The sequence below is a fragment of the Wolffia australiana genome, chromosome 14 (assembly GCF_029677425.1).
Source record: "Wolffia australiana isolate 7733 chromosome 14, ASM2967742v1".
NCBI classification, from domain to species: domain Eukaryota; kingdom Viridiplantae; phylum Streptophyta; class Magnoliopsida; order Alismatales; family Araceae; genus Wolffia; species Wolffia australiana.
This window is the reverse complement of record NC_135848.1, coordinates 756,655-780,526: the sequence shown is the minus strand read 5'-3', so window position 1 is coordinate 780,526 and position 23,872 is coordinate 756,655. Positions and strand designations below refer to the sequence as shown.

General features: G+C 37.9%; 1 protein-coding gene and 1 long non-coding RNA gene across 4 annotated transcripts; both read left to right on the top strand.

Annotated features, from left to right (window-relative positions):
- The first annotated feature begins 11,941 nt into the window (after positions 1-11,941).
- On the top strand, positions 11,942-13,904 carry EMB1273 (embryo defective 1273). 3 transcript variants are annotated; one of them, XM_078586420.1, is made up of 3 exons: positions 11,946-12,163; positions 12,284-12,727; positions 13,400-13,904. In XM_078586420.1, the coding sequence occupies exons 1-3, from the start codon at positions 12,077-12,079 to the stop codon at positions 13,583-13,585; spliced, it is 717 nt and encodes a 238-aa protein (XP_078442546.1). In that variant the 5' UTR covers positions 11,946-12,076; the 3' UTR covers positions 13,586-13,904. The 3 variants fall into 3 exon arrangements, with proteins under 3 accessions (XP_078442544.1, XP_078442546.1, XP_078442545.1); XM_078586418.1 differs by having other exon boundaries at positions 11,942-12,727; XM_078586419.1 differs by having other exon boundaries at positions 11,947-12,691.
- A 5,656-nt stretch (positions 13,905-19,560) lies between these two features.
- On the top strand, positions 19,561-21,609 carry LOC144711932 (uncharacterized). The gene is made up of 4 exons (XR_013583688.1): positions 19,561-20,273; positions 20,890-21,161; positions 21,227-21,300; positions 21,392-21,609. It is a non-coding gene; the product is annotated as an uncharacterized LOC144711932 (long non-coding RNA).
- Positions 21,610-23,872: the final 2,263 nt, after the last annotated feature.

Below are 23,872 nucleotides of genomic sequence, written 5' to 3'. Positions count from 1 at the left end.
TTGTAGAAAAGAAAGAGTAATTTAGAAGGCTGTATTCCTTGGTGCCCTACATACACCCTTCAGCTTGAATAATTTGATGGATCTGTTTTGTACCCATCAAAATTTAAATGCTGTGGCATTCATGGGTACTAGCCCAATTTCTGACCCATAGATTTTACTCAACTATGGTTGTGGTTTGGACAGGATTGGATGGTTTATCTGACCCAAAGTTGAGTAATTTGGAAGGTGTTCCTTGTGCCCTACATACACCCTTCATCTTGTATAATTTGATGGGTATGTTTTGTACCCATCAAAATTTGATGTTGTTGCATTCATGGGTACCTGCCCAATTTCTGACCCATAGATTTTACTCAACTATGGTTATGGGTAGGGTTTGACCATCCCGGTCCGATCCGGGTTATAAGCAAAGACCTGAACCTTACCTAAACTTAGGTCGGGTTTCGGTCTGTTCTTGTTCGGTCCTGGTCTGGTTAGCTTGACTCATCAATGTCGAAGTCAAAATAGAAAAATTATGTTCATTGTAATGTAAAATATGTGTTTGCCCGCAGATGGTCAAATATATGGTGTCTACGCTGAGCTCAATAGAAACCTCTCCGTCAAGTTGGATCAGTTAATATTAATTTTAGGTCCAAGGGTCAAATATATGGTGCATTTTTAGAATTTTATAAAAAAACTATTAAATAAAGATTAAATAATATGCTTCTGATTCCAATGCGGTTTGACCCTTGGACCTAAACTTAGTTTGACAAACTGATTCACCCTCAAATGGAAGACCTACGGTTCTGGTTTGGTCCGGTCAAACTGGTCCTCTGTGCTAAATGTCCAACACTAGTTATGTCTGGACAGGATTGGATGGTTTATCTGACCCAAAGTTGAGTAATTTAGAAGGTTATGTTCATTGTGCCCTACATACACTTTCATCTTGTATAAGTTGATGGGTCTGTTTTGTACCCAACATAATTTGATGTTGCTGCATTAATGGGTACAAGCCCAAGTTCTAACCCATAGATTTTACTCAACTATGGTTATGTCTGGACAGGATTGGATGGTTTATCTGACCCAAAGTTGAGCCAATCGTTGACTTTCTCTTCTTCAGTGCTTTGAGTTTACTCAACACACTGGTTAGGGGGAGGCCATATTGACCCTGGTTGGGTTGGGTGTTGGGTTTTGATCACTGGACAAAATTTTAACCCAAAGTCTAGTTAAACCCTGACCTATGGTCATGTAGCTAAACTCTAGTTAACCCCTGCAACTGCAAGTCAAAAATCCGACAATTACTCCTGCTCAACACTTGTGCACGGAATCCATCACCAATGCTACGCATGTTGTCACCAAGGAGCAGGTTGGAAGACACCACCTAGAGTTGTGCTTCAAGAATGTGAATATTATCATACCTTCCTTGCACCACCTAGAGCATGTGGATGCATGGTAAACTCCTCAGCCCAACATGGGTGTTGGAGTTAAGTGCCTACCATTGTGCTTAAATTTATATCCATTATCAAGGCCAATACTTTCTTTTTAATTTTTCTAGTCAGGATGATGGCTCCCAACATCTCCCTTTCAACATGTGCCGCTGATCTACATAACATTGTTACCTCTCCTTGGACTTGGTCTACCGCATGTCACCATTGGGATTTAACCGTCAACTTGGGCTTTGATACCAATTGTCGAATTTTAGTGCCTACTAATGTGCTAGAGGTAATAGCTGATAGCAAGGGTTCTAATTCCTATCTTTAATCTTTCAACGCAGGATGATGATTCCCAGTCACATGAACCCATGACCTATAGTGAAATAGAAAGTTTTTATTGCTAAATTCATAACTTTGACATGATATTTGCATTCTTCAGGTTATTTAGCTTGAGTATCTAGCTTTTGAATTTCCAGGGACTTTTTTACAAGTATTTTATGCTGAAAAAATAATATGAAGTATCCGATGTGATTATTATTCATTGTGATTTTTATAATATCCATTGCCAGTATTATGGAATTTATATTAAATTTTATTATTCACTGTAATTTGTCGCTTATTTTTTTCTGATTATTATAGAATTTGTTGCATAGAACTGCATTTATTGACCAGATTCTGCGATGGCCAGATATGTTTTTGGAAATTGGCTGAAGTTGCTGCATGATGATATGGTAGCATAACCTTGAGATTTATGTTAGAAAACAAAAAGAATTGTTATCAGTGATGGAATGATGAAAGCTCCAATCTTTGGAAACCCACAAAAGTAAGGCCATTGTGATTTAGTAAAATCCAACATACTCAAACACTTTCGATCAAAGAAAAATATGTACTCAATGAAACTGATGGTGGCTCACATTTCTATAACAATCTCCTAAATTTTAAATCACTTATCCTCTCCCAAACTATGATCACTAATTATTCTTTTGAAGGCACTAAAAATATACTTATCATGAGATGGCACATAAGGCACTATAATATGATTAACTTTTAAGGCAGTAAAAAATATACTACGTATCCCAATGGTTCAACTCGGTGAATAATCATGTGTTCTCAATATAATTAACTACAATAGTATTCTCTAGCCCATGTCATGCAATTAATATGAATGAAAATGTATCCATTACCATGGTCATTAATGATAGAACATGGGTGCTCTTCACAAAAAGAGTTCACTAAAGATGTGGGTCAAAAAATATGAAGACCACACTAACCTCGTCATCACATGCCAAATGGGAAAAATGGTGTATTTTCTTCACGTGTCTTCATATGAATGTCGCCCTTTCAGCCATTCACTGTTGGAATGCAAGAACAGACACAAACGTGATTTTGAATGAGAAAATCACTCCACGAATCATAATTAGGGAAAAAATCCAAGGTTCCTTTTTTACAAGGATGGGAGGATCTATTTATAGATCCAAGATGGTGAATAGATAGATGATGTAAAGGTGGAACTGGCCCCACATTTCAGCCCAAAACTCCTAGATAGTTTGATAATGTCTTTTAAAGTAGGAGCAATTAGAGCCATGTGATTTTTTTTCTTCCGATCCATTTAGGTCAGAATGGATCTGGAGAACTTGGCTCAAGAACAAAGCATACTAAGAAAACTAAGAGACTCCAATCTCTAAAATTGAGAAATTTATCTCAATAGTTGTGGTAGAAGTCTTAGTATTTCACTTTATCAAATCAGGTTCTAATGCATGGTTTGGTATGAATATTTTCTGGTGGTAGGTTATATTTTTATATACTCAATTTGTGGGTTTTACTCGTCGTCAGTAATTGAGACTATTCAATAAATATATAACGGTACTTAGAAATATTTATCTAGTGATCCGTGATGCCATAATTGTGCCTTTTTGCAATGATTACCACACCAAATCATTGTGGAAGGGGATGATTGGTCATCATTCGACGAATCGAATGCTGACACGTGGCTGTTGCATTTTAAATCCAATTTTTTAAATAACTTACTTTAAAATAAATTAGAAGTCATAAAAATATAATAAATATATATTTCAACTTAAAAATTCATATATATTTGAATACAAGTCCAAAAAAATTATAAAAAATTAATATGCATTGTAGAATTGATTTATTTTAGTATAAATTCAATCACACTTGAATACAATATTATTGGATTAAAATGATAATGTTTGTACAACGATCTTTTTTTCTTATGAACCAACATATATCAACCCATATGCCAAATCGTTCTCAATTTGGTCTCAAAGCCCTATCCTGACATGAAAGATTCCCAAGAACTGACCATAACTAGTCTAATGGCGAAACTGGAGTCTTAAGGGAGCCTTCTCCGCATTCATGTTATGTGACTTCCTCTAGGAATGGATCTTGATATCCCAAAAGAGGAAAAACTCACCATGTGACATCAGATCAAGATATGATAAGTGCACAGACTTCCTATCACAGGAACGACTATCTCCAACTAGGTAATGGTACATGTATCAAAATTTTATACATTGGCTCTTAAAAAAAATCCACATAGGATTCAAATATTTATCGAAAAGATATTCTTGATTTTTCTAGAAATCAATTAACTTATTTTCATTTCAAAAATTATTGTAGATAGTGATATTTATGTTGATTTTAGTTTGTTAATGTATTGTGAAGGTCAACAAAGCCAATAAGACCCTCTTCTGAGGGAGAATTTAGGATGGGTTTACTACTTGGGACCTCAGCCACGTTTCTCTATGGGATAACCTTGGAAAGAATGTTCTGGAATTTTTCAGCCTCAGTTGACCTGATCTAAACTAGATGGCATATCAATTTCTCAAAGACAAATCTGAAAACCAAAAATCATAGAGAAACACAAAAATTAATTTTTTTAGAGATCACATCCATGATTTCTTATTTCCTTGAGTGAGCATCTTCAAGACATTAAGGGCATCGTATAAAAGTATCTACACAATCTTCAGAGTGTTTCATTTCCTCTTATTACCCTCATTCTCAGCTGTTAGAAATATGATTTATTTTTCATTAAGTCTCACCAAATGCACCCCTTGAGAAGAAGAAAAGAAGAAAGAGGGGAATTCAAACTAACTTTCATGGGTATATAACGAGGGTTGTATCCTCGATTTATACAATCCAGAGATAATTACACAAAAGTCCCTCGTGAAATTTTCACAAATGTCCATGTCTTTTGGGAACATATAATCGAAGTCCATGGATTGTGGGAATATTCACCCAAACTTAAATTATACACACCAGTTTAAAAAAAATCTTACCCATGTGACCCTTAAGGCCTATGTGTGAATCTAGTGAAGAAAACTCAATGAACCAACAACCTTTATTGCTATAACCTTGTATTTAACAATATCACGTATAGACTAATTAATCAAGGTGTGATTTGACCTAATATATTTTAAAAGCCACTCATATGAGACTCTTGAATGACTTAGGGTATGGTTAAGAGTCAAACCAAAATTGGTCATTCCTTGTTGGTACTATTGGGTAGAAAAGTCATCAGATAAAATATTTTCAAATATAACAATGCCCTAGGCAGGGATTTAACTATACCATTTTCCTTGAGTTAATCTCGTCTATTGCCACGGGTGGACGATTGAAATTGAGACTCGTTGGTCATGTCCAAAACACAACCATCCATCTACAAAGAATATTTGGTGCCTTATATCTAAGGAAAATTTATACAACCATGACGTGAATCAGCCTCACTAACACTACGTTTAATGCCATTAAATAATTAATATGGACCAATTCAACGCACTCTTCCTATTAAGAGCACCCACAACATGAACTAGAGAGTCCTATTCTATTATGATATTTTTATGTCTTTATCGAGTATCCTTTATATATTAATATTCAGACCACATGTTAAAATGATAATGATTATTGTATTATGATATTGCCATAATTTATTTAGTCATTTCATGTATTAATGGACTTCATCATGAGCATCAATAGTGGATTATAATGAATATATATTGTATCGGTGAATATGGAACAAGGTGTAGAACATGTGAATGGCTCCTAAGCTACGTATGTTTCCATCGTTTAATTGGACACCCACAGAATGGAACTTAGCCTCTTACAACCTCCAGCGGTCTCAACATCCTTAAGGTAACCACTCTAAACTTTGTAGAACCCAACTTTGTAGATGATGGATTGCAGAATAAGGCGGACAAATAAGGAGTACATTTGTTTATTTCAGTCTGCATTTTTTCTGTTTCTCTCTAGATGGACCACATAATGGAAAAAGCTATGGAACATAAGAAGGATGCTAACAAACCAAGAGTAAGTCAGACACTTGATGATAGAACATTGCAAGTTAAAATAGAAGTCAGGGTGTATCATTTTACAAATTCATTCCCTTCTTATAACTTGTTACCAATCAAAAGTAGCCAACATACATAACTCTTTCTATCAACTATAATAATTAACACAAATGGCAGGTAGGTGAATCTTATTATTGTCGATTGCTACATACTACTAAGTCATCCACATCTGAGCGGCTCTGTTCAGGGGGAGAAGAAGAATAAAAACACATCAACACTAAGAGAGTGGCATCTAATTTTGACCAATAATTTTCATGAAGAACATATTCAAAACATCCCATAACAAGGTTACAATAAGGTTGAACAAGTGCTATGTCATTGTCCATCCCCTTACTCTTCCTCTCATAGACAACATCACTAGAAAGATATCCAACTTTGACAGGATGCAAGTAGAAGGGTAAGCTCAATCACAGTGACATTCCAACAACATTTATGCATATGTTAACAAATACTTGAATTTGTGCACCTAATGCAGGTTAGTAGAATCACATTGGTTTGAGTTTTTAATCTCCTCTTAGAATTAATGGAGCCATGTGTGCAGTAAAGAGGTAAGCCTTAACCTTATGATCCCAACACAAAAGAGCGCACGGGAGAACCAAACTAGTTGTCCATTATGTTTGTATGAATCACATTTAATGTGACCCACTTTTGCATTACTGTAGCACACGAAACTCAGTTAATCTAATTTGTTGATTTTTTAGGAGGTCAAAGTTCTAAGCTAGCTGCTGCACCAAGATATCATACACTAAAAGGGAACACAATCTTGAGTAAAGTTCTCTCTTAGCCTAATTTTGTTGGGAAATAATTGGACAACATAGCTTACCTCTGTCCCTCCTAGTTGTTCTAACTTTTCAACTTTGTTTTTGCTCCTTCACTCTCCATTGTCAAATCTCTCCACCCGTGAGTTCATTGTCACTTGTATGAAGACATTGACGCTGCTTTTCCCATGACATGTAGGAGTGCTTTCTAACAAAGTTTCCTCCGTGTTAACCTCCATTTCATATTTTTAAGTAGAACGTTGATATATCAGGTCAACCTTTCATGTTTTTAAGCATGTTTGAATCTAAAATAGGGTTAAAATGTTTTAAATAATAAAAACTGATTTATTATTATTCAACTTCCATAATTCATGAAATATCATTCAAAATTTAGAGTCTGTAAGATCATATCACATTCTTAGGTGAAGGAGGTTTACATTAATTCTATATTCTTGGTTTTGAACAAGGATATCAAGGGCACAAATATACTAGAGGGCTCATCAGGAGTCTTGAAACTTCTAATCCGCAATGACTTTCACCCATCACTATTTTCCAATGTCTACTTGCATCTACCATCTCGAATTTGTAATTGATCTTTATCATTCAGGGAAAAACCTGCAAACGTACAAACTTCTAAGCCCTCAGCTTGTAATATGGACTATCTAGGGATCCATCCTTTTTTTCATTGAGTTGGGCTAGATTCGAAAAGATCTTGCCATCATATTGGTCATAATTTTCTCCACTTTACTAGCTGAGTGACGCTGGTGCTGTGATTTTTCTTTGGATTGCCCCATAGGTAAGTCTCACCTCTTTATCTCTCCCTCTCTCTCTCTTTCTTTATTCCTATTAGACTAAAACTAACACATTTATTTAATCACACATTATAGTTGGAACTTGTAAATTGTTATTTAATGTACTCGTATAATAATTATGTTATTATTCATTATATTAATTCACATATTTTATTGATTCTACTTGAATAAAAATAATTTAAATTATTTTGAAAATATTCATAGACGAAGGCCGAGGCCAATTTTGAGATACACTAATATTCAAATATTGGTTAAGGAGGACATCAAACTTCTCCCCAACCTCACTTATAATATGAGCTATTTTGGGATCAATAAACCAGACTTTGGATTAAATATTTTGTTCTAAGGCTCTGATTTATGCAACAATATTTATAAAATTTTCTTACTTAGAATAGGGAAAGTAAGGGTCGAATCCACAAGGAGCACGTAACGAGAGAGAAAATTACATTTCAAATATATTTCAAATGAATTGTTGTACATGATTTATATTTTTCTGGATTTTAAAGTATTTTCTAAAAGGAAAATCGATGCAATAAATTAAAATTAATAAAATATATTTCACATGCATGAAATACACATTTACTTTGTTTTAGAAAAATTTTAATAATTAAATGAGATTTTTTAGGAATTATTGGGGAATATTTAGAGCAAGAAATAAGACAATGTTAAAGAAAACCTTTGGCCATAATTTGTGGGCGGCGATGGTTTGTCGGGCTGGTAGTAGACTGGAAATGCTGTAACGTTGGCTACAATAGCAAATTTTCAGTGTTGTTTGATGTGTTGGAAAGCTTGAAATCTAGGTTATCTATTGGAACCTATAGAAAAAGATGGTAAAATTAAAACCAAACATTCAAGAGATCACATGAACCTTGTTGTCACTTACCCCAAGGGCCAAGTGGTGCTCTTTCTCCAATAATCTTGATCACCCTTGAACTCTATCCCCCACACTCAAGAATGGATCAAAGAAATCTGATGTAGTAGGCCTCCAACAACAAGTTGGGAGCAGAATTCAAAGATGAGGCACAAAGAGAGAGGAAAAGATAATAAATAGAAATGCCCTAACTCTCCAAACCATTGGATTTAATTCCAAGGGTGTGGATGGCTAAGATTTCTTGATTTCCAGCCTGGACCAACGTGCCCTTCTTCGCAGATTTTAAAATAGACCTTTCAAATTCAAATTGAGGGTTAGTTCCATAGGTCTTGCCTTTAGTTGACCTGGTCTTTAAGGAGGTTTGAATGGGCTTTTAGAATTGAATTCTTATGTATTGGGCCGGCCTCCTCTTATTATCTATTATATGGCATAGGTTTCTACTTTCCTCTCATTTGTACGTCAAATTCACCATTGTATTTACCTAAGTCCTGTTTTTCAAATAAATCTCCAAGAAAATTTGAGAAATTCACTTTACCCCAAAGAGTGAAGTGGGGATAGACTAAAAAATCAACAAAATATATATAAAATATATAAAAATAGAGCTTAGGAAAATAAATCATAAATTTCTCATTTTATCCTTAAATGGTGAATGATATTATTGCAAATCTAAAAATATTTGTTTAAAAAGAACTATAAAAGTATAATTTTATTGATCTGATTTGATGTTATCAGGGATCATCCCTTATTTTTCTTGACTTGGTTAGATTCCAAAAAACGTTTCCATTAGATTCCTCTGTGAATTCTCTGATAATCCAAAAATAGGGGTGGATTTTGTAATTTTTTAATCCCTTGTTGTTGTTGATTTTAGCTTGTACAATGAGGTCACACTAAAAATCAAATACAATGAAATAGAAAGCATTTAATAGAGTTGATTCAGGATGAAGCCCCTCTTTGTCTTGCAGCTGCGATAGAGCCACCTCCAAAATGACCTCATCTCAAAATTTGGCTTTTATACCTAGGTTAAATGGTAAAATTTACCATTTTACCCCCAACTAGTTTTTAATTTATATCCATCAATGTAGGCTTGATCTGAATGATCCAACCGTATAAAGGAGGTTGAGACGATCAAATCCATAAAAACTCATCTCAATCAAACTTCAGGATCAAAAGTTATTAACAAATGAATTTTGACCAATCATAGCCGTTGGATCAAAATTTATTTATTTGATTTTTTGCTTCATACGCAATGATGTGTCGATGACGGATTAGCTAGAGAATTTTTGGATTGATTCCTTTAATGCCACATACCCCTTGACGGAAATAAAAACAAAGAAAAAAGATAAAAAAACGACGGTCGTACATTATAAACGCACTTATCTTTGCATTTTTTCATAACTTAAACCAATAAAAAAGAACCACATCACCGCCGTGCATGCGCTTTGTATGCGCGGCGCGGGCGATGAACTTACCACCTAGAGGAATATTCCTCGGATGCCGCCGGATTCTCATCCGACACCCAAAAATCCTCGTAGGCCACCCGAAAATCCTCTTTGGTGTACTAGAAGTAAGTCCTATCTAAAAGTACTATTTGTTGGTTGACGCCACCCAGAAATATTTGCGTTTATGCCCTTTCGTGTTCTCTCTCCTCCATTTTTTCCTGAAATCATTAAAAAATGCTGATTAATTGCAATAGAACCCTGAACTTATTTTAATAGTATCTTTATGCCTGCCGTCACGACCAAGAGCTATTTTTTATGGGCATAATTGTAACAAAAGCTTAAGAAAAACCCCTCGAAGTTTAGAAATTGCTTTAAAAGTCATATTCCCCTTATACATATATCATTTTCCTCTTTAAAAATTCATTTCTTCCACGAATAAATTCCCATAAAATCTAATAAAATCCTAGAACATTCAGTAATTTGTCCTCACATTCATGGATATCAAAATTTAAATTTAAATTTGCTATTTTAATTTAAAAATAATTATTAAAATCTTAAATAAACTCCATAAAATTCATAAATGAACATAAAATTAGGGAAAAATCAGAACTCACTTGGAAAAGTTAATTAACATGTAATATATGATAAAAACCCCATTTTAAACTCTTTAAATGCATAAAATTGTGCTAATTGCTTGAAATAAATAACGAATTTAGGGTGTTATCATTATCTTATAGGATCTCCCTATTGGGTCGTCCCAAAGGCATGTCTCCTGACTCACTCTCGCTCCCTCGTCCTTTCTTCTTTCTCATGTTCCATTATACTTAACATAACACACACCAGTTTAATTACCCAATATAGTTAGAACTTAGAAAATATTATTTAGTGTAATCATATAAAAATGACGCTATTATTTATCATATTAAATCACATATTTTATTGATTCTAATTAAATAAAAAATAATCTAAAATATTAACAAATATTGGCATCCATACCCCCCAAACAAAGGCAGAGGTCAATATGAGATATACTAATATCCAAATATTGGTAAAGGTGAATATCAGACTTCCCCTCAACCTCATCATAATATGGGTTATTTTGGGATCCACCCTTATTTTCCTTGAGTTGAGATAAATTCCAAAAGATGGTACCATTTGATTTGTCATAATGTTCTCCACTTTACTAGCTGAGTAGCATCTGCACCATGAATTCTCTTAAAGGATCTCCTCATTGGATTGCCTAAGAGGTATGTCTCCCTCTATTCTTTCTCATTTCTTATTATACTAAACATAAACACAGTTATTTAATCACGCAATATATTTAGAACTTAGAAAGTGTTATTTACTGTAATCATACAAAAATGATGTTATTATTTATTATATTAAATCACATATTTTACTGATCTCACTCAAATATTTTAATTTTTTGAAGTCTAGTATCGGCATCCAAACCCATAGATACAGGCGGATGCCAATGTCTAGATATATTAAGATCCAAATATCGGTAAAGACGGATATCGGAGTCCCCCAACTTTCGATTAAGTACCCAAGTACATGCATCTTATATCAGCTTCAAAGAGATTTTAAGAACTTAAAAGGAAATAACTTCTTATACCATTTCAGGCCTTCAAAATTTCTACCCTCCATTAGGGAACGGCATGTCCTGGATGTGATGCCCCAGACGTGATGGGACGGATGACGATCCGTGACAGATGGTGATGTGACGAAAGTTTCATCACGTCACCGTCCCATCACACGTCCGAGGATTTTGGAAAAATCTGTCACGTTCGCGTCACCGTCATGGTTTGCAGCATCCCCTTCATGTTCTCGTCGCCAGAAGGCGTCGCTGTCATGTGTGACGAGAAAAACTACCATGTGGAGGAGAGAGAATTAGAGGGACATATCTTCAATTATCTTTGGACGGCATCCTTTTGCGTGTGTGAATTAATGCATGGAGTTTTCTGTAAAATGCCAAGAAATCGAGTTAGCGACACCACGTGACGAAATCTCGACCGTCGAAAAACTTAAATCTAACAATTTTTAAGCTTTTTTGGTCATTTTTAAAAATCCATCACGGCCATCATCCGTGACGGCCGTTGCATCACTTCACTTGTCCGAGGCCCCCTGTCACCGTCACATCCCCGTCATGCCCAGTTCATCATCCATCACTGTCATCGTCACGAAACCCTAATTTTGTCACCGTCACCATTTCGTCATCGTGAGGTGTGACGTGACAGATGACGGCAACCGTTCCCTTCTTCTCATACCATTTCAGGCCTTCAAGATCTCCACTTTCCATCGACCTTCTTGTAATCTTATCCCAATTCCCTTCTCTTGCAGTGGCCATGCCGGGCCGGGCTTAAGAGAGATTCTCTCCGACCCTCCCTCCCTCGCTGCCTTCTCCATACTCGACGGCATCGATGCTCTCTCTGGCGGCTCCGCCCAGCGTCAACCGTTCCATCTTCCCCAGAACTCACCGCCGCTTCCCTGTTCTTCGTCCAACCCAGGCAAGCCTTCTTCACCCTTCAATCCCTCTCCCTGAACGAAAAGCCCTCTTCTTTACCGATAAATCCATCTACCCTTCATACCCATTTACGCAATTCGGGCGAAAACCCTGCCATGAACAGGGATTACCCACCTCGCGAAATGAGGAGATCAAGATCAAGCCGAGCAAGAGGACGGCCTCCACTTCCCATGCCATGGACATGTCCGCTGGTGGGTCTGGCGGGCAGCAGAGGATCTCCATTGACGCTGCCATTGAAGCTCTGAAAGAGCTTTCTGCGGGATTACCCGCTCCAGTGAGGAGATTTCCATGGCAGACGGCTTCCGGCAACTTCGTCCGGCTCGTCGTCGGCCTCGTCGGCGTAGTCGTGAAGTTCTTGAGCGTTCCTGTGCTTCTGGTATCGTCTCTGAGTGAGATGTCCTACTGCGCCCATGAGAGGAAGATGATGGCGATTCCTGTCCCGTTCCTCTTCGGCTTTGCCGTCGCCAAGGTCGTGGAGGAGACGGCCCTCGAGATATCCCCCGCTTTCAAGGTCAATTGCTCTTCCTCTTCCTTGGGATTATCCCAGGTTTGTTTGCAACATCATCGTTTTTTGCGGTATTGTAGTTATCCCATTATTTTTCCAGACGAAATAAAGCTGTTATTGACATCTATAATCTCGCATGATTTTGATCTGTTATCTATACCTGCGATTGTTTTTGGTATCGTCTTCAAGTTTCAGGATAAGGGTATCCAGGATGATGTCATCGGATGTCAAAGTTTTGATATTTATAGGCAACGCCTACTGCCTAGTAGTGTTTGCTGTCAACGATGATGATGATGATGATGATGAGTCATCATTAAGATGATGAATAACGTTAAGTTATCATCGTCATTCGACTGTGGTCAGGATGATGACAAAGATGATCAAATTGCCATCCTCATTTAAGCTGCAGACGATGGCTGTGATGCGCTCTGGATCAGGATGATGGTTTTCCTGGAAGCTTTTTTTTAAGAAAGATAGGGAGATCACACAAAATTGGTGAACCTCGTGATGTGAGAAATAAATATGATCTTTAAGTACATGTAAGGCCTGAAAAGCCGCCGTGCCCCTGGCACGATTGGTTAAATCATGTAGAGGTAAAACACGCCACTACTTGTACAACATTGTTGGTCGAAGCTTTGTCGTTGCTGCAAGCACAATTTATAGTTTTAAGATTAATGCACGGAGGTTCATTGCTCTACCTTGATTCTTCCTCAGGAATTTGGCTTTCCATGGCATTTAGTGATCATGGCGGCTTTCTTCTTGCTCGTGAAGCTGCCCGGTCCATACTACCCTTACTGGGGCCGCCTCGTGCTTCCACATTTTGCTAATGGTGGTCTCTCTGCAACCCTCTGGTCAGTCTTTATTTGGTTCAGAAGGTCTGGTCATCAAGTTGCCGAGTAATGAATCTGCATGAATGAATCAATTTTGAGGGGGAGAATCTCGTTATCCAATTTTGTGAAGATGGACAGAACCGGGTGTTTGAAATGAATTAGCTGTAGCTGAATATATTATTATTCCTTCTTGTTTTTCGTCCTTATCGGGCCTGGTTGATCGTCCTGATGTATCCGGCAGGATCTGCAGGCCTAATTGTGGCGCTGGAGCCATCTTCTAATTTTTTTAACTTTTTGTGATAACTTCTCTTGTTTGAAACTTTGGGGGCACTCTTCTGGCAGCTCTACTTGTACTTATTTATTTTAGATTATGCGGCGGATTGTGGGTCCAGCATCATAGCAAATGATGGAACTTGTTTGACATAATTTTTGTTCAAATTTTGAAACACCCTCTTAGTGGTTGAAATCAGGATTTGTTGTGCCACAACGTGTCTTTTATATTTACTTTCATCCTATGTGATGGAAGATGGCTCAAAATTTGACATCGAATGATGAATTTGATGGACCAAGTTATCTTTCTGCCTCTAAGTGGTTCCTGAAGAGTTTGAAATAGACTTCAGTGGCACAATTCACTGTTATTGTTTCTAGGCCTTCCTTGAATCCTTGGTCAATCTTTTATTATGCTCTTTTTTTCATATTTTGAGATTTATCCACCCCATGCTTCAAGCAACAAAAAGAAGCTTAAACAAGTTTGTCCATCCGATGATGTTAAACCATAGGCATGATTTTATATCAAAAATACTTTCCAAAAGTAGTCATCTTTTCTGTATATTTCATTGTTATTGTTTTTTCTAATTTTCTGTATATGAAGGGCTTCATGCCTCCATAATGTCCATGGGTGTAAGTTCCAATGGTCGAGTCAATTGAAAAAAAACTCCCTGCTTGGTACATTGTGCTCCGTTGTTGAAAACATATTGGTGCATATAAATCTGACTATATACTGCACATATGAAATCTCAATATTTCAAAAAAAACTAGATGATTTCAATAAATTCAACCAGTTTTATTTCAAAAATGAGAAGAAAATTGGATGGCAAATAAGCACGATAATCGAAGAGAGTAATAATCCATTTTGTACGGCATAAAATGGCAAAGCAAATTTTTGAATGCAACAGGGGCACATGGTTATCATGATTTAGAATATCCAAAAGAAAGCAAAGTTATAATGTTTCTCATAAGAACATTCCTAGATTGATGTATTCATGCAATTAAATATTTAAGATAAATGATCTCAAAAAATGAACAGGATATGGTAAAAAATAAATACACGAAATTTTGCATCTTCATCTTATTACGATTCCTCCTTCATTTTGATAGTTTAATATTTATATTATTACACGTTGGTAAAATATTTCAGTTATTGTAAGCATTGGTTAACTAAATAATTAGTGATTCATCTAATTTTAAAAGAAGGAATACTTGTATAATCATGGTCATATCATTTTCATTATTCAGTTTATTACCTGCACCTGAAGGACATTGATCCTAAACAACAGTTTGTAATAGTACGCATGTTGACCATTAAAATCACAATGACCCAAAATGCTCATGGAAGTGCAAAGGCAGAAATTATTTATGTTTAAAAATTAATTTTATTTTTTGTGGAGTTGATTAAATCTGATTCCACTCTTAAAAGGTTAGTGACCAGATGCCACTCTTAAAATATTCAACTTTGTATCAATCATAGTATCATTGAAAGTAATACTTGGCTATGTAGAAAGTGCCATTACCTTCCCTTGCACACATGAGATTTCAGGATTGAGCCTTTTCCCTAAATCCAAAATTTCCTACTTTTCCCTTGTCATGGAATTCTGGGATGTAACTCTATCCTAGCAAACACCGTAGGCCCAAAACGTTGGCTAGTCTTCACTGGGGGGACCAACATACAAACAAGAGGTTCTGGAACCTTCTTGGGGTCATTTATTTTGCAACCTTTGTTACCTTTGTTGGTCCATCCTAACAAATGGCATAGGACGGAATACTGTGGGAAAATTTAATTTCTCATAAGCTCACAGATTCCATTATCAAATTTTATTAGTGCTATGCCCATAAAAAATGCATTTATGATTTATTTAACATGGTTTCTTTGTGGATGATATATTAATGCATATTGTGTGATCTTTTGATCAGTGTTTGCCTTTGATCTTGTTTTGAAGGAAAAAAAACATAATGAAAAAAAACCTTTCGAGAATAAAGGGAAAAACATCAAATTTATGAAAAGATCTGTCTTGACTGATAAAAACAACTACTGATCGAAATATCCAGTCGTTAATGTACATCAAAATTTAATGAAATTCTGTAGGATATTTCCTAGATAAATTTATAATATTATTTTGATATGAAAACCTACCATGTGGAGATTTTTACTCGAAATATTAAAAGTATTATAAATTTAAATACCAACCTTAAGGACCCTTCAATTAAAAGAAGTTGGATAGATTATGCAAGCCAATAACTTTTCTAACAGTATCATGTCTTAAAAAAAGATATTTTAAATTATGAGTAGGTATTACAAATGATTGAAAAATACTGTACTTCTCCTATGTTATGTATATTTATCTTTAGTATGCCAAAATAGGTTATAGGTGTGATTAATTTTTTTTAATTCCCATTCATATACCGATTTAAATGTTTTGACAAACTCCTTTTGTTATCATATGTACAACTGTCACCACATCCTGTTCTTTATTTTTCATGTCTCTAATCCTCAATATAGATGAAAATAGCATTCTCGAATATCCGCGAATATAATCCTCGAACATCTGGATTTCTCCTTTCATTTACATTTGTAGAAATATTTCATTTGATTCCTAATTCACTACATATTGAAGTAATTCATCATTTAGATTATTTTATTTCTTATAGAAGTTTAACATTTTATGCAAGGATTATTCAATAAATAGTAGGCATCCCAATGACATTGAATACATGCTTCAAGGAAACTTTTATGACGCCCTTGGGCAGCTTTGTGTTGAGTGGGCTCTCCAAATGGATGGTATCAAAGAACCCAACACATCATGCACTCGGCTGAAACATTGGCCAGATAAGTTCTCAAATTATACGTTAGGAAGTGAGAGATGGATATATCAGTACCTTGTATGACACTTGACTTAAAGATACATTATTTTCCAGCTCTCCAACTTGATACCCCATCATCACCATGTGACGGTCTCCCAACTAGAAAAATGAAATATTGCACCGCACAAATACCAAGATCATTAATTCTATGTCAGCTATACCAACTTCATATATCACTCGTAGAATTTATGCCTAAATTGTGTGATCATACATCTATTCCGATCATTAAGTGAGTATGTTAGAATATTCTAATTTTCATACAATTACTCTAGGAATACTCACTTTAACAGCAAGATCTTGTTCTTAAGATGAAATAGTAACTTGAACCATTCATACAAATAAATACCATCTGAGATTCGTTATTTTCATTGTCTCAACCATGAACACGAGTTCAAAACATTTGGAACTATTTGAATTTCTCTCAAACCGTCGTGTGTAGGAAAAGTTGTTACAACTCCTATCATATGAGTATCCATTTATGCATCATCATTATTTTATCAAAGCCGTCTCTACTACTTATAATAGGAATTCATGTACCCTTCTGGTCCAGGTGGGTCGGGGGCCCGCATATCCTTCCTGCTCCGCGTATCCTTCTTGCCCCCTGAGCACCATCTGGCGTTGGGCTTTGAAGTGGTCGAACACCTCCCTGATGTCATCCTCGAACCCTAGGTCCTCTAACTATTTTTCTCTTAATTTCTTACACAAACATGAAGAGGATAGCGGCCATGGCAACCTCCATGCCCTCTGTGATTCTTCATTGTCAGTGATTAGGAAAGTCGAAGATGGGAATCGCCACCAGAGTTGGAAAAAGACATGATCCAGGAGGATCGGGGATGAGAGTGGTGGCGTATCTTGAGAGGAACACCAGTTCGATCAGTGACGAGGGTGGGGGCGAGGATGATATCGTCGATTTCATAGCGCTTGGACGACGGATGGGTAAGAAGTGTAGTGTCAACGAATCCCGTGCGTTCTTCGAGTTTCAGGACCGATGAGGCCAGGTGATTGTCTTTCATTTTTTTCCTTGGTTATTTATTTGATTTTTTTCATCGTTATAAAGGATCCGGCTGACAAATTGTGTTTTTTTCGGTTTCTGGTGAGAAGAACGTCATAGTTATTTGGAATCCTTTGCGAGATTCAAGACGAAGCACCACCGATTGAACTCATTTGAAGGAAATCATGAATGGTGATTTTATATATTAAACATCTCTTCATTCGATTCCCCGCGTTGTGAATCTTTTGACAGATCAAATGTCCTCCTGCTTGAGTTGAGTGGAGATTTTGTGTAAATTCATGAGGTTTAGATGAGGTGATGATAAAGTGATTGATAATCAATCGTTTATTTCTCCCCGACTCGAGGGTGACCTTATATAAACGGCGGATGAAATTTGGATGAACGGAAAATCAGAAGAAGTTATGTGAGAAAATCTCTAAATCTCCTTAAAAAAAACTCTTTTTGGTGTTACTAAATTGTGACAAAATTAACAGCTAGATACTATTCAGCAGATCATTGTATAGGATTCTTTTCATGGTTTCTTATTGCAAATTTGTGACAAGTGTATTTTTTAAATAAAATTTCCTCTTAAATTGAGTTCATAATATATGTTTTCTCTTTTCAGTCTGCAGATCCTCTGTACGTTCTCATGTGCTGCTAGCTGGCTGCTGTGGGTGCCAGTTACTTGAAATCTGAGGAGATTCTTGAAGGAATGGCAAAGCTCTGCCTCTCCAATGATATCGAATTCGAAAAGCAGACTTTCATGGCCATCATGGCCGCAACCAAAGAAGTCAGTTACTCATTTTCATGAAAAAATGATGAAAATGCAGTCCCCATTATTTTGTCCCTCATTTTTTCACTCTTAATAGATGAATGAAAAAAAGGTGTACTTGGGGAAAGGGATTTCCGTAGACTATTCACTAGATTTAAGGGATTCAGTAGATTATTTACTAGATTATTCCCATGTAGAGGAAAGGATTGACCGTCGTAGGCCGATCATCATTAGTTCTAAGATGATCTAGGTCTCAACTTTCAAACTTGGTTGACAAGTTCACATATGTAAATATCCGTCTAGCCAAATAGTGAACTTTTGAATTACAACTATTTAATTGTAAATCTTCAACACTTGGAGAAAAATTCAAGGGATAAAGAATTACCTCAAAATGGTTTGCATTAAATGTCGTATCAAGTTTGACCTATATCTGTTAGATAAATGTGATTCAAGAAAATCTTTATTGCCGAGATCCTTCCTCAAATCTATTAGATTCCTCAGTGGAGATGAACAGGCGAAGAAATAGAGTCTACTGCATGAGGAACTCCGATCTAATTTAACACGAAAGTGGAATTCTGTTTGTACCGAATTGCACAGAAATTCTCGGTAAATGAGGTTTCTAAGAGATTGAAGATATTCTAGTTAGTTTTGAGATAAATTGAAAAATTTGTCAGACTGGATTATTTGGATGCCTGAAATTCAAACTCCACTCTCTCTAGGGAATGATGGCGCGGCGCAGCCCGAGCCCCCAGCAACATCTTTGGAGATGTCGCCATCGTCATCGACATCGCCGCCGGTTCGCATTCAGCCCTCTCGGCAAGCCAAGGCGACGGTATGTACGCCCGGATTCAAGTATTCCGGGTAACGGGCACGCTATCTTCGGTTTTTTTCAGTTCGTCATTTTTAGTTCGTCGCTTTCATTTTAGTTCGTCGTTCGTCATTTTGATTCCCGTTACGATCATGTTGTAGCGAGGGGAGATCCAATCTATAAGGATCTTCCCCTCCACCCTCTAAGGGGATGGACCATCTTCTCCCCCTCCCCCCCTTCTTATTTGGTTTGTTTTGTAGTTTTAAGGGTCCATCCATGTTCCCCTATAAAAGGAATGATGGATGCCCTAAAAGGCTCACCCTTTGTTTTGTTGAAGAAGAATTCTCACGAGAGAAAAGAGGGGTCACGATCCAAGACGAAGGAGGAGGAAGAAGAATGAGGAAGAGGGAAGAAGGAGAGGGAGAAGAAGAAGGAAAGGGGAAGGGGAGGCTGCGCCAACAGTCCCTGTCGCCGCCGCCCGAGCCACACGCGCGCCCGTGCCGCCAGCGTGCGCACGCGCCGCTGCGAGCTCCCGCAGCCGCCGTCCATCCTCCCCGTGCTCCGCCTCCTTCCCCGCATGCAGCACCAACCCCGGCCACCACGGCCGCCACTAAGCCGCAAAGCAGCACCGCCGCTCGCGCGCGCGAGCCCTGGGTGCAACCGATCGCCATCGCCACTCATCTGCGCGCGGCCCCGGCAATTGCCCACTGCGGTTGCCCTCAGGCTGCGCCACGACTCCTCCGGCCACACGCAGACTTGCGCGCCAGCCCGCCGTCGTCGTCAGCCCTCCCGCGCGCGACGACAGTCCCGTCCGCTGCATCTTCCCTTGTACAGTGTAGCGCCCTCGGCAGCACTCGCGTCTACGGTGCAATCCGCCGCTGCCGCCCACCTGCCGTGTACCAACGCCTGTCCCGCGCATGAGCCAACGACACTGTCGCTGCCGATACTCGTGCCCGTGCGCCGACATCGTCGCCCGCGCATGACCACGCGGCTCAACGTGCCGACGCCATGCGCCAACCCACGTGCCGATGCCGACTGCCCGCATGCAGGTGAGACTGCCACGTCACACCAGCCAGTCTTCCCGGCTATCCACTCCTCCACGCCTCAGCTCCATCGTCTCCGACGCTGCCGCACACAACCAATGCACGAAGCCGACACGTCCATAGTTTACCGCTTTTGCATTCCATCGTCATTCGCTTGTTCGCATTCACCTTCGGACGACGCTCCGCCATAGTTCGACTACCACTACCAATCATTGGCACCGATCCTATACGTTCACTGTCGATCGAATGACGTCCTGCATCATGGAATATCTGAGAAACAATGCCCTTAGAAATCAGAGATATTTTATAAAAAAGAATAGAAAATAAATCAAAGATATTTAAATGTGAAGATTAATTAGGCATCTTTATTCATCTATTATCCCGTCAATATTTTCCATCAATCTGCTAAAGTTCCTTAATAGCACTAACACAATTTCTGTTTTTCCCTCTCTACATAATATTACTGAAATTCACTTTTTCTTTCAAAATTCTTGGCTGCTCTTCCCTCAATTTTTGTTGTTCATCTTACACATGAATATCCTGAATGGTTCTAATCAGTAAATTCAATCTCCGGTGCTGAAGAAATTCTTTCTCACTCACCATCTTCTTTGCCTACGCCAAGCAAGCATTGCAAGCGGGCCCCACTAGCAGACAGAAACAAAGATCGAGCTCCCTGACTACAAAGGAGTTGAAAGAGAAACCGGCACTACGTGGGGGGACAAGTGGAAAGAGAGATTCTTCTCTGGAGTCGGCGCCCGAAAAGGAGATACGTGGCATATATCCCTCACTGATGACCGTACGCTTCTCCACTAGTTCATGAATATTGAATAATTATTTGTCTTAAAATATCTATAGGATGGTCGAGGGCTTGAAAGAAGAGCATCTCGGAGAAAGGTAGCTCCTTGGCTTGCTATACTTGATAACGTTTTTAGTTAGTCACGACGCTTCTCTGTTTTCAGAATGTTCATCAATACAGAAATAGCATGAAGGGGGAGAGCTGGAACATTATTGTTGACGAGGAGACCCACAAGGAGTAAGTTAACATCTCGGGGTCGTGTCTTTAAATTTTTCTTTATCCTCTCTCTCTCTATTTATGTGTGTGGAATTGCTGAGCCTCACTACAGGTGGGGGGATGCAATGGGAAACTAGAGCCAGCTGCTGTCTATTCACCCCATGTGGCAGTACACAGATAAGAGAGTGAGGCTGATTGGCTGACAAGAGAGTGAGACAGTTAAGCGAGCATTGAGAGCGGGCCCCCGTGGTTGATTCATAAGAGAAATAAGGATTCATCTTAACGTTGGCTCTCGTATTTTTAAATTGATGAAGTATGTGTGTTCCTGAATCGTGGTTTATTGATTTATTGAGTACTAATCTTAGACTTTTTAAAATATTCAAAAAAATTGTAATCAATGAATGAAGTTGTGTTGAATATATTACTCGAGATATTGGAATGGACATAGTTTCATAGAGTCATTTGTTCTGAACGTTACACGAAGAACTCAAGGAAGATGACAGGACAGGGAGACCTAAGATGCAGAAGATCATACCATGAGCGTGTCAGCAGATTTGGATTCCTATTTATTTACTGATGTGTTACTTCCATTTATGCGTTCCATATTCGGCTATGAGTGCACGAGTCATGCAAAACATCCAAACATCGTGGGAAGTTGGTGACAAATTTGGAGCACAATTTCTAGATGATTTCAAGTGCCCTCTGCGTTTACTTTTTTACGCTCCTTAGGCATCACTGCGTCAAATTTATAGTTTCGAGTTATTCATTTCATTTGAATTATGGTGTATTTTGGCCTTGTGGACGAGAGAGAATCGTCTTTCTGATGTGACGACCTTAGAAAATATAAATTTAGGTTTTGAAAAACTTTCAATCCTTCATGGAAACTCATAAATATTCCAAATTCACAATTTCTTCTCGAAACTAATGTCGTTTACAGATAAATGTCTGCCTCTCCTGTCGTATTTCCTTTCATTACCAAATCTATCTTTAACTCTCTCTCTTCATTCTCTCACTCGCTCGCTCTTTCTCTCTCATTCACTCACACATATTTGATGTCTCTTTCGCCCTCTCTCTCTCTTCATTCTCTCACTCACTCTTTCTCTCTCTCTCTCTCATTCACTTATACATACATACACACTAGTGTTCGCCCGTCCCGATACCGATACTGGATGCCAGTATCAGGACGGATGCTGCATCGGATACCAGAAAGGCAATTTCCGGTATCCGTTCTTTTTCGATATCCAGATATCGGATATCAGTTGCTACAGTACTGATATCTGATGCCGATATCCGTCTCGATGTCGGCATCCGTCTCCGTCTCAAGGGGGAGGATGACGACATCAGATATCGGGTGTGGATATCGGTTTTCGATATCCACATCGAAAGGATACTTAAAAATATTATTAACTTATATGCGTTCAACGATTAACGTGGGCAAGAGAGTAATAAGTGAGGTTTTTGATTGTTTACACATCTCGTTTAATATATATAGCCAAATATTTTTAATTTCTTCCAATATGGAATAACAGGATTCGGGTTTGGTGTTAAACTCTGAATCCCTTTGTCCCATATGGAAAAAAATAAATCTTTTTATTTCTATTTATTGGACGATGTGTTATTATATTAAATAATAAACAAATATGAGGTCCATTAAATATGGTGAGTATTGATTAGAATAGCATTTTTCCATTTAATTTATAGTCGGACTCATTTAATATATACAGAGAAAGGTTTCTAATTTCTTCCATGTGGTGGGATAGCAGATTCTGAGTTTACATTACACTTCGAATCCTGTTATCCATTGAAGAAAATAAAAATTTTGCACTCTATATATTAACTAAGATGGAAAATAGGTTAAAACCATATGATGCTAATGCACGTAAGTCATGGATTGATATGAAAATCGTATTTTTTTACTATCGACACCTATTCCGATATCCGAATACCGGTTCCAATATCTGGATATCAAAAACCGATATCCGGCATCTGGTGTCCGCCGCGTCTACCTACGGTATCCGATACGAATATCCGTCCACCCATCACAAACGGATATCGTCTGATTATCCGATATCTAACCCGTCTCTTTTTTTCCCGGATATCAGATATCGGTTGTCCGATACCAGATGACGGACGGACATCAGTTGGGTCAACCCTTAAACACATACTCTCTCTTTTACCCTCTCTCTTCATTCTCTTACTCAATCACTCACTCACTCTTTCTCTCTCATTCACTCGCACACACATATTTCTCTTTCGTCCTCTCTCTTTCTTCATTCTCTCAATCACACACACATACTGTCTCTTTCACCCTCTATCTTTCGTCATTCTCTCACTCGCTCACTCTTTCTCTCTCATTCACTCACAAACACACACACGCTCTCTTCATCCTCTCACCCACTCACTCTCTCTCTCTCATTTACTCACACATACACACACACTCTTTTACTCTCTTTCTCTTTCACATTCATTTACTCTCCCGTCCAGACTCTCTATGCCTTTCTTTCTCTATCCATCTATCTCATTTCTTACTCACTCTCTCTTCCGGACTCTTTGTCTTTCTTTCTCTATCCATCTATCTCATTTCTTACTCTCT

What these genes read in the sequence shown, in the direction of transcription:
- EMB1273 (XM_078586418.1), top strand. Translation starts at nt 12,077, where the DNA reads ATGCTCTCTCTGGCGGCTCCGCCCAGCGTCAACCGTTCCATCTTCCCC. An exon ending in CTTCCTTGGGATTATCCCAG is followed by an intron (nt 12,728 to 13,399) that starts GTTTGTTTGCAA and finishes ATTCTTCCTCAG; the next exon opens with GAATTTGGCTTTCCATGGCA.